Raw genomic sequence first — 12115 nt, 5'->3', positions numbered from 1 at the left:
CAGAGAGCTTTAGGTAAATGAACCCCTAGGTGAAAGTGATCATATGATCAAATTCACACTGAAATATGAGGAGAAGCTAAAGTCGTATATATCAGTACTACAATAGAGTAAAGGGAATTTCAGAGGCATGAGAGAGGAGTTGGCCAGAATTGATTGAAAAAGAACACTGACAGTGATGACAGCAGAGTAGCAATGGCTGGAATTTCTGGAAGCAATTCAGAAGGCACAATATATATATACATCCCAAAGAGGAAGACATATCCTAAAGGCAAGATGACACAACCGCGGCTAACAAGAGAAGTCAGAGCTAACATAAAAGCCAAAGAGAGGACATATAATAGTGGGAAGTTAGAGGATGGGAAAACCTTTCAAAACCAACAGAAGGCAACTAAAAAAAAGTCTTTAAGGTAAAGATGGAATATGAAAGCAAGTTAGCCAATAAGATTAAAGAGGATCCAAAAGTTTCTTCAGATAGATAAAGTGTAAAAGAGAGGCGAGAGTAGATATTGGAGCACTGGAATACAATGGAAAACCTGGTGAGGTAGTAATGGGGGACAAGGAAATAGCAGATGGACTAAGTAAGTATTTTGCATCAGTCTTCACTATAGAAGACACTAGCAGTGTGGTGGAAGTTCCAGGTGTCAGGGGGCATGAAGTGTGTGGTTACCATAACTAGGGAGGTTTTTGGGAGGCTGTAAGGTCTGAAGGTAGATAAGTCACCTGGACCAGAAGGTGTACACCCCAGGGTTCTGAAAGAAGTTACTTAAGAGGTTGTGGAGCCATTAGTAATGATCTTTCAAGAAGCACTAGATTCTGAAATGGTTCTGGAAGACTGGAAAATTGCAAATGTCATTCCACTCTTCAAGAAGGGAGAGAGGCAGAAGAAAGGAAACTATAGGCCAGTTAGTTTGACATCAGCAGCTGGGAAGATGGTGGAGTCAATTATTAAGGATGACATCTCACGGTACTTCGAGGCACATAAAATAGGCCATAGTCAGCATTGTTTCCTCAAGGGAAAATCTTGCTTGACAGATCCGTTAGGATCCTTTGAAGAAAGAACAAGCAAGATAGACAAAGAATTGGTTGATGCTTTGTATTAGGATTTTCAGAAGACCTTTAATAAGGTGCCATACTTGAGGCTGCTTTGCAAGCTACAAGTTACAAGACAGAATATACAGCATGGATAAAGCAGTGGCTGATTGGCAGGAGGCGAACAGTACAAAGGGAGCTTTTTTCTGGCTGGCTGCCGGTGACTAGTAGTGACATAGGGGTCTGTGTTGGGAATTATTCTTTTTATGTTACAAGTCAATGATTTGGATGATAGGAATTTTTAGCTTTTGTCATGACCTCAGCCCCCTCCCTTCAAGAGAATCGCAAGATTGCTATTAATTCGGGTCTTGGACCCAGGAAATGAGAGACAATGCCACGGAGTTGACCATTGTTCTTAGAGGCACCTGTGTGAATTGCAACTCTATAGTTGCCAGATATCAGGGACATGGACACCCTCGGGCAATGTGGTGTGGGGATGGCCTCACCCTACCTTGATTGACATTTACAAATCTGCCAGCCATGATAAAAAGGAGACTGCTGGAGGCGGTACTCCAGCGACGCACCAGACGGAGACACCATCGCTCATTCCTCTCGTAATAACGGGAAGCTGCTCGGAAGCCACGTGTGATTTGGATCCCCTAGCTAGGGAATCGAGTGGCTAATAACCCTGAAAAGGATTTCGGACTGACAACGAGGAACTCCCATTCTCGATCTCACGCTTTGAGTCCAGAAGGCTGGCAAGTTTATTTTCTCTCTCCAACCCGTGAACACGCAGCGGTCCCTCAAGCGGCAAAAAGCCTCCATGAACTGGCGAGACTTTTATATTTCAATTGGACAAATCGTTCAACCCCTAGACAACGATAGAGCTCATTTTTGATTGATTATTACTACACCTATGCTTTAGATTGAGTTTTGACGATGTATATGATCTGAATGTTTTGTATTAACCATACGTTTGTGCCCCTTTATAAATAAAACGTTTGAAAATAGTAGCACCAGGCTCAGCGGACCCATCTATCTTTGCAGGTAAATTACCCGGTTACTGGGGAACGTAACACTTTGTTGCAAAGTTTACAGATGATATGAAAATAGGTGGAGGGGCAGAGAGTTTTGAGGAAGTGGAATGGTTACAGAAGGACAGATTAGGTGAATGCGCAAAGAAATGGCAGATGGAATGCATTGTCAGGAAGTGAATGATCATATAGTTTGGTACAGTTTGGCCTTCCTCAGCAGCAAATTAACCTTTATGGAATCCTGCACAAGGACTCCCAAGTCCCCTTGCACCTCAGCTTTTCGTATTCTCTCCATTTAGAGAATAGTCAAGCTTTCACTTATAAAACATACTCTTGTTTATTTATAGAAAACAAATTTCTGAAAATATTTTAGTCAAACATCTCGAAAACACCTAATACCTGAGAGCATGCAGTTAAGGCAAGAGGAGCCAATTTCAATGGAGATGTAAGAGACAAGTTTTCTTTACTCAAAGACAGGAGCCTGGAGTGGTGGTAGAGGAAGATACATTCGTAGGGCTGTTCGCTGAGCTGGGAGATTAGGTCGGCACCAGTTGAGGTGACATCACTGTGGTACTTAATCGAGTGTTGCTTCCGCCAGGTGTTGGCGTTTATGATGGTGTGATTCGTTGGCTGCTGCACTGGTTGCTCATCTCCACTGGGTCCAGGCCAACGAGATAGATGAGTGATCTCCACAATAGGAGGTTTTCCAAGAATGATCTCAGGAATGGAAAGGTTAACGTTTGATGGCTCTGGGCCTGTACTGGCTGGAGTTCAGAAGAATGGGAGGTGAGTGAAACCTACCAAATATTGAGAAGCCTATGAAGAGTGGATATGGAGAGGATTTTTTCTACAGTGGGCCAGTCTAGGACTGGAGGGCATAGACTCAGAATAGAGGGGTGTTCATTTAGGACAGAAATGATGGATTTCTTTAGCCAGAAGCTGGTGAATCTGGAGAATTCATTGCCACAGACAGCTGTGGAGGTCAAGTCATTGAGTATATCTAAAGTGCAAGTTGATAGGTTCTTGATTAGTCAGTGTGTCAAAGGTTACGGGGAGAAGACAGGAGAATAGGGCTGAGAAGGAAATCAGTCATGATAGAATGGCAGAGTGGTCTCAATAGGCGGAACGGCCTCGTTCAGCTCCGATGTCTTACGAGAACAAATCAATTACAGGTGGCCATAAACACATAACACAAAATCATTGTAATTTAGAGAGTGACCTGACAATTTCATTCATTATTGGCCATCACTATTTTCCAAGCTGTGCCACGTTGAAGCATAGCAATGACTAGACTGGTGGTTTGCAAAGCTGGTGTTGCAGTGTGGAGGTGCTGCTTGAGGTACCTCCATCAGCCCAGGAAGGAGTTTACATTTTAAAAACGTCTTCAGATAACGTTCAAAGGAAATGATTGTCAAAGTACGTGCTGTACGTGACACCATACACTACCCAGATTCATTTTCTTGCAGTAGAATAAAGAAATAATACAGAATCAATGAATAACTACACACTAACAAAGACTGACAAACAACAAACATGCAGAAGACAAACAAATAATAATAAATAGGTAAATAAATAATACTGAGAACATGAGTTGTCGAGTCTTTGAAAGCAAATCCACTCTGGTTCTGGAGCCTGATGGTTGAGGGATAATAACTGTTCCTGAACATCCCAATTCCTGGTACCAAATAAATTATATCAACAGAAAAATTCTTGTCAAAATGTTTTACAGATTTGTGTGAATTAAAAGGGACAATAAGTTTTACAGACAGTGAGCTGTGTTTATCAGGTTATTCAACAAACAGGGACTGAATACAGCAAAATCACTAACTACCATCAGTTCTTATGTAAAAGCTGTGAAATGGCCTCTTTATTAAATACACCAGTACACTTGCTTGTTAATGCAAATATCTAAACAGCCAATCATGTGGCAGCAACTCAATGTGTAAAAACATGCAGACATGGTCAAGAGGTTCAGTTGTTGTTCAGACCAAACATCAGAATGGGGAAGAAATGTGATCTAAATGACTTTGACTGTGGAATGATTGCTGGTGCCAGATGGGGTGGTTTGAGTATCTCAGAAACTGCTGATCTCCTGGGATTTTCACACATAACAGTCTCTACAGTTTACAGAGAATGGTGTGTAGAACAAAAAACATCCAGTGGGTGGCAGTTCTATGGGTGAAAACACCTTGTTACTGAGAGATCAGAGGAGAATGGCCAAACTGGTTCAAATTGACAGAAAGGTGACAGTAACTCAAATAACCAGGTGTTGCAACGGTGGTGTGCGGAAAAGCATCTCTGAATGCACAACGTGTTGAACGTTGAAGTAGATGGACTACAGTAGCAGAAGACCACACCAAGTTCCACTCCTATAAGTAAGTGGCCACTGAGTGGACGGATGTTCTCCGCCCCTTCCCTTTCCAGCACAAAGCCAACACCTGACAATTTCTCCATCGTGAAAAGGAGACCTGGGTCAATATGAGCAAGTTTGCCTATTTACCCCCTGCAAAGAATGGTGCCGTTTCTACAGCAGGACACACAGCGATAAGCTCCCTTCATCAAACCTTGGTAAGTGATCACTGGTCCCACCTGGGAAAAGCACATCTGAGACAACATGAATACCTGTGACTAAGTGGCACAGTGGGGGGGAGGGGGGGTTTAAGTGAAATTCCACAGGTATGAAACCTCAACAAAAAACATCAATAAAAGAATTGGCCAGGCAAAAAACAAATCCTGCAGTAACCCCATCATTATCTGCTTACTCGCAGAAGAAACCTTGCACTTAATTACCATTCTATTTGAGGCTTATTTCCTTCAGTGCATTCATCATGAACTTTAAGCCTCATTAGTCAATCACTCTATTACTCCTATTTCTGTGCGTTCACAATCAGGTTTAACATAACCGGCATTTCTCATGAAAATTGTTGTTTTGTGGCAGCACAATGTAATACATAATAATAAAATCTATAAATTACAATGAGCACATATTAAAACTAAATTAAATAAGTAGTGTAAAAAGAGAGGAAAAGTAGTGAGGTAGTGTTAATGGATTCAATGTCAATTTGGAAATCTGATGGTGGAGGGGAAGAAGCTGCTCCTGAATCATTGAGTGTGTGTCTCCAGGCTCCTGTGCCTCCTCCCTGATGGAAGCAATGAGAAGAGGGCACGACCTGGATGACGAGGATCCTTAACGATGGAGCTGCCTTTGTACCAGCTCAACACCACACTGACCACAACCTATAGAATCTACAAATCTAAATGTTCCCAGTACTATTATTTCATTTCTTATTTTTTGGAGCTCAATCAGCTTCATCATGGGAACGAGACTCCACAACATCGAAGACACCTTCAAAAGATGATGCCTCAGAAAGGCAGCATCCGTCATTAAGGATCCCCGTCCCAGCTGGCATTGGTGCTGCCCTCCAGTGTTCGCTCAGTGGAAGACAAGCTGGACTACATTTGTAGACTGCTACGGGCTTGTTTTTGCCGACATCTGTTAACTGTGACTGAATGCATACTGCCACCATATATGTGCTATATGTGAATTGTGATGTGTGTGACTGTTGGTACTATGTTTTGTATCTTGGCCTCGGAGGAATGCAGTTTCCATATAACAATTACAGCACGGAAACAGGCCATCTCGGCCTTTCTAGTCTGTGCCGTTTGGTTGTGTTCATGTATGGTTGAATAACAACTTGAATTTGAACACTTACGTCACAATACAGTGAAATGTACCATTTGCATCAATGACTGACATAGTCTGAGGACGTGCTGGAGTCTGCCTGTAAGTGTTGCCATGCTTCCTATGCCAACATAACATGCCCACAACTTTAATCTGAGATGGCTCAGCTTCAGATCACTTGAGCTGTGCCAATTTTCTGCCTTCCTGCTGGTGGGTTTCAGAAGAGTAAAGGTTTTTTTTTTAAAAACACTAAGAGGGTCTCACCCTCACATACTTCCCCCAGGCCGTACCACCACCGGCTCTTGTCACTAAGAGGGTCTCACCCTCAGATACTTCCCCCAGGCCGTACCACCACCGGCTCTTGTCACTAAGAGGGTCTCACCCTCAGATACTTCCCCCAGGCCGTACCACCACCGGCTCTTGTCACTAAGAGGGTCTCACCCTCAGATACTTCCCCCAGGCCGTACCACCACCGGCTCTTGTCACTAAGAGGGTCTCACCCTCAGATACTTCCCCCAGGCTGTACCACCACCGGCTCTTGTCACTAAGAGGGTCTCACCCTCAGATACTTCCCCCAGGCCGTACCACCACCGGCTCTTGTTTGAATTCGGTACCGGCCCAATGCTGCTACACACATCCGCACAAGCAGCTCGAAACTCTGGGTGCATCGATAATGCCTCCAAACAGCGCTCACCCGCCTCCTCCGGGCAGGCCCCCAAGCGCACCAGCAGGGTATTGGTTCTCTCCAGAACCGAAACGCTGCCCGTCTCAACAGTGTCCGGACACATCAGCATTAACGATTCACGAACCTCAGGCACCCCCACATTGGCCTCTAAGAACTCCATTTTCACTGACCAACAACCGTCGTCTGGATAATCACCGGCACTGGTACCCCAAATCTCCAGTGCCCTCAATGTCGTCAAGGGTAAATGCTTCCAATAACGGTTATAAAACAAACTGTACAGCAACTTAACCGGCGCCCCGGTGCCGAGGATGGCTTTAACTTGACTTCCATCCATCCGTAACAACACCTGTGCGCTTGGTCCCTCTAAGCCTTCAGGAGTAGGGTCTGTTCCTTTTGGGAGTTCCTTGGTACATTGCTGGGAACGTGCTCCCCCAGAGACCCCAAGCCGTTCCCCCACTGGGCCTCCTCTAAGTTTCCCGACAGCTCTCGGATCAACTGAACAACTGAGGGAGGAGCTGATCCCCTTGACAGATCCCCCTGGCACTGCAAGCAATTTATCTTCCCCCTCTAGCCAAAAGGGATACCCTAAAAACTTTCCACCAATCTCCTGCCACGGATATGATAAGCCCCCCGGCTGCGGCATTTGACTTCCAGTCGAACCACACGCATTTTCCCACACTTTCCCAGAACTGGCAGCTGTCACTTCGAGGTAATTGTACCCGACAGTTCTAACAACGCTACCAGCCCGCCTACTCAAACTTACAACCAATCCCTGTCGCTTTCCCTCAGCCAAGCACTGCCACTCACCCAACAACTGAGAGGTCCGCTCCACCCACGCCTCCGCCCCTTTAGGGCTGGACATTATTCCCACAACCGGGCGGAGCCCACCATAGCTGGAACATACCCACCAGTCCTTCCCTGCTCCCTTAACAGCATGGACAACCCATGGCCCCACCACCATGTCGTCAACGCTAGTCGGAACTCGAACAACGCCCTCCAGGGCACCAACAGCCACCATTCGATACCCTCCGAACTCCTCGACTCGCAGCTCAGGACCACCCGAAGTGGTCAACCAAGCACATCTATCTTCGTCTCCTCTCCTCGGGGTACCTCCTGGCCTGGGACCCCCGCTTGGGGTCTGTTCCTCGCCCAGTTTACAGCATTGCGTCCTCTCTCTCTCACCCCCTCGCGCCGATCTCCCCAAAAGCCCGCCAACAATAGCTTACAGACTCAGAAGAAAGAACAACATTAATCCCAATTGGTTTACAAAGGAATACAATTCTCATTATCAGTAAATTTTAACCCAAACAAGCTTCCAGCACTCTCTCGCAACAAAGAAGCATTCCTACTTTTAACAAAACAAAGAAGCCATTTTGATTAACATATGCAGTAACAAAGAAAAAGAAGAACCCCCCCCCCCCCCCCTTTACAGAAGCACAAGACAACCAGAAACGATTGATTGTCAGGAACCTCTTTGCCAACCATAGAAAAATCTGTAGTCCCCACGGTCACTTCATTAGCCCACCCAGAATCTACAAAATCCTACAGAAAGCAACTTATCCAGAAAGTGCCATCCTGAAGCCACAGCACAAATGGTGATGAGTGCTACAAGAGATTCTGCTGGAGTTGCAAACACTCAACACTGGAGCAACTCAGCAGCTATGGAAATAGCCAATTTAATGCGACTTCCATTCCCACACATACATGTCTGTCCACGGTCTCCTCTACTACCAAACTCTTGATGTGGGCTTGATTTCAACATTTAAAAGAAGCTTGCAGAAGTACATGAACGATACTGCTATGGACTTCTATGGTCGATGGGACCATGCAGAGTAACAGTTGCTCACAAACTAGAGGGGCTGAAGGGCCTGTTTCTGTGCTGTATGATGATAAAAAAGAGGCAAAGCATTCTCTGCCGTCTATAAATTTGCTGATGATACAGCCACTGGTGGTAGAACCTCAGATGGGGGGGCGTACAGGAGTGAAATATACCAGCTAGTTGGGTGGTGTCACAGCAGCAGCCTTGCACTCAGCATCAGTAAGACCAAAGAGCTGATTGTGGACGTCAGGAAGGGTAGGACGAGGGAACACGAACCAATCCTCAACAGAAGTGGAGAGAGTGAGCAGCTTCAAGTTCCTGGGTGTCAAGATCTCTGAAGATCTAACCTGGTCCCAACATATCGATGCAGCTATAAAGAAGGCAAGACAGCAGCTATATTTTATTAGGAGTTTGACGAGATTTGGTTTGTCACCTAAAACACTCAAAAACTACTAGAGATGTACCGTGGAGAGCATTCTGACAGGCTGCATCACTGTCTGGTATGGAGAACGGGGGCGGGGTGGGGGGCTACTGCACAGGATCGAAATAAACTACAGAAAGTTGTAAAATTAGTCAGCTCCATCTTGGGCACGAGCCTCTGGAGTTTCCAAGACACCTTCAAAGAGCCGTGCCTGAGAAAGGTGCCGTTCATTATTAAGGACCCTCTTCTCGTTGTTATCGTCAGGAAGGAGGTACAGAAGCCTGAAGACACACACTCAGCGATTCAGGAACAGCTTTTTCCCTTCTACCATCTGATTACTAATTGGACATTGAACCCCATGAACACTACTTCTTTAAAATATATATCATTTCAGTTTTTGCACTATTTTTAATCTATTTAACATACATATAGCTACTCAATTTGATTACTTATTTATTTTTTCTTTCTATATTTTCATGTATTGCATTGTACTGCTGTTGATAAGTTAACAAACTTCAAGACACATGCCAGTGATAGTAAACCTGATTGTGATTCTGTGGATAAAATGAATAAAAAGGTCATAAGCAGTCATATCCACAGCACAACACTGCCATCCAGAGGCAAAGAAATATCTGCATCATGAAACAACCAGCCGAGGGAAATGGCGGGTTGAATTGGGTTGGATTTAGGAGCTGAATAAGGTGAATCAAGGCAGTGAGATATTCTCTCAGGTAGTGGGCAAGTGAGGAGAGCGAGCAGGCAATTGTAAACTGACCAATATCTGTGTCAATCTCTATAGCTCTTCTCAAACTAACGACCTCCTGAGGATCAGCTTTCTTGAAGGCAGTTCCCATATCCATAACGCTTATCACAGCATCACGTTTGCTCTGCAAGTGTCGGTGACGCTCAGCTGGTTCACAGAAGCACTCCAGGAGAGTGCAGATGCAGGACAGAGGGTTGGAATGATTATAAACCCGTGAGATACAGGATCAGGGAGAATGCCAACGTGGGTAAGAGGGGTGGGATGAAGGGAAAGAGAGACAGCAAACAGAGGTGAAAGTGAGATTGAGTGATGAGGAGGTGCAGGGAGAGGGAAAAGGTTTGTCAGGTGAGATTTATGGGAGAGATCAGGAATCATAGAGTCATAGAACACTACAGCATAGAAACAGGCCCCTCGGCCCATCTAGTCCTTGCTGAATTACTGATCTGCCGAGTCACATCGACCTGCAACCAAACCATGCCCCTCCATACTGCTCCCATCCATGTACCGATCCAAATTTCTGATAAATCAAACCCACATCCACCACTTGTGCTGGCAGCTTGTCCACTCTCACCACCCCTGAGTGAAGTTCCCCCTCAGGTTCCCCTTAAACATTTCTCCTTTCACCCTTAATCTATGACCTCTTGTTCTAGTCTCACCTAACCTCCGCAGAAATAGCCTGCTTGTATTTATCCTTTCTGTACACCTCTTATCAAATTCCCCTCATTCTCCGACGCTCCAGTGCTAACCTATTCAACCTTTCTCTAGAACTCAGTTCCTCAAGTCTTCACACCCTTTCATATCGACCAGAACTGCACATAATACTCCATAAGGCCTCATTTTATACAACGTTTTTCACAACTTTTACATCCCCAACTCTTGCACTCAATACTTTGATCTTTGAAGGCCAAAATGCAAAAGCTTTCTTTATGACCCTATCTACACGTGACACCACTTGGATCTGTGTTCCCAGATCGCTCTGCTCGACAATGAAAATACCATAGGCTTGCGGCTTCTGTGTGTGTTCCTGTGTGCGGTCTCTACAGACAGGCCCTTTGAACCGTGCCACCCAAACACAGTCACGGGACAATTGACAATGACCACCTGGTACACTTTGGAATGTGGGAGGGAACCCGAGCACCCAGGGAGGATGTACAGACACCTTCCAGAAGATGCAGGGTTTGAACTCCAACACCGCAAGCAATGGGCTAACACAGTGTTACCACGATGCACAAACATTTTTCACTCCACTGAACTAGGGTGGAAGTGAGTTATCCTGGACTTGGAGGGACTCCCTGGAAAATGTGAAATTACTTTTCGCCTTTTAGTACTAGCATATTAGACATCTTCCCATATAGCACAATGATATTCACTCTGTTTCTATGTTTAAACCTCTTCTGCACCCTCTCCAAAGCCTCAATACTTTCCTATATTGGGGCAACCCCAGAATTGTAAGCGATGCTCCAGATGCAGCCAATCTAGAGTTTTATAAAGTTGCAACTTAACTTCCTGACACTTGAACCCAAAACCTCGACAAATAAAGGCAAGCATGCCATATGCATTAACCATCCTACCAACCGGTGTAGTCCCTTTCAGGGATATGAGCTTGGACTCCAAAATCCCTCTGTTCATCAACACCTAAGGGTCTTGCCCTTAACACTGTACTATCTCTTTACATTTGGCCGGGTTAAACTCCATCAGCCATTTCTCCGTTCTATCTACAACTGAAGTATATCCGGCTGTGTGAAGCTGCATTTCTGCCATTATAACAGTGACCTTTAAAGGTCCTTCACTGGCTGTGTGCAGTGTTTTGGAATTACTGAAGGTGACAAAACGCTTTAAGATTGGAAGTTCCCCCCCCCCCGCCCCCAGTACCCATTTAGTTTTGTTTCTGTGTACATGAAATCTTGAATCAAAAGCAGAAATGACGAATGCAAAGCAGTTTTGCAGCCAGGAACTGAGAACCTACCGTCCTCACGGGAAGCACTTTGTCCAGATCATTCAAAGTGATGTTTCGTTCCTCTTCAAACTTCCCTCTTACCATTCTGCACAAATAAAAGATAAATAACAGCATTAGGCAGCATCACTGTACAAGGGTAAGCCTAATATTCAAGGAAAAAGACTGTGCATCTCTGTATTCACCTGGTGATTAGCAGACCCCAACACTGACAACAAAACAACTCTCCAAGTTTGCTCACTAGGATATACAGTGGATTCAGTCAACTGGGCCAATGGGTCAGTTGCTTATTTGGGACAACTTTTAAAGAACAGAAACTAATCAAAAAATAGCCAGGATTCCCTTTGTTTACTTGGCACTCTATGCTGAATAGCTTTGGTCATGTGCACTTGTGTGGCTGCCAGACACTACACCATGCTTAGACCAAACAATTTTTTAATAGTGTCAGTTGTGTTTATTTGTGTTCAAAAAGCAGTGATTTCTGTTTAGAATTTATTTAAATTTTACATCCATCCCACAATGAGGCAGTAAAATTCTTTGCATTATGACTCCATTGCAATGTACAGACATGTGAATTTAAAAGTCTAGTGGTTTGTAGAGAGAAGGTGTCCCGTAGCCCGCTGGTCCTGGCTTTAATGCTGTGGCACCATTTGCCAGATGGAAGCAGCTGAAACAGTTTATGGTTGGGGTGACTGGTGGTCCCGATGATCTTTCAGACCTTCCTTCTG

The 12115-nt window shown here is 44.8% G+C and overlaps 1 protein-coding gene across 4 annotated transcripts in view; it reads right to left on the bottom strand.

Moving 5' to 3' along the window:
- The window catches only part of ctif (CBP80/20-dependent translation initiation factor), a 235616-nt gene that overhangs the window by 79382 nt on the left and 144119 nt on the right, over positions 1-12115 (bottom strand). For all 4 annotated transcript variants that reach the window (XM_073064057.1, XM_073064058.1, XM_073064059.1 and 1 more), the window contains one exon: positions 11400-11475. In XM_073064057.1, coding sequence (XP_072920158.1) covers positions 11400-11475 — 76 coding nt within the window. The remainder of the gene's footprint in view (positions 1-11399; positions 11476-12115) is intronic.

This window comes from Hemitrygon akajei, chromosome 13, assembly GCF_048418815.1.
Source record: "Hemitrygon akajei chromosome 13, sHemAka1.3, whole genome shotgun sequence".
NCBI lineage: Eukaryota > Metazoa > Chordata > Chondrichthyes > Myliobatiformes > Dasyatidae > Hemitrygon > Hemitrygon akajei.
Note: the sequence above shows the minus strand (reverse complement) of the source record. Positions and strands in the feature narration are given on the sequence as shown.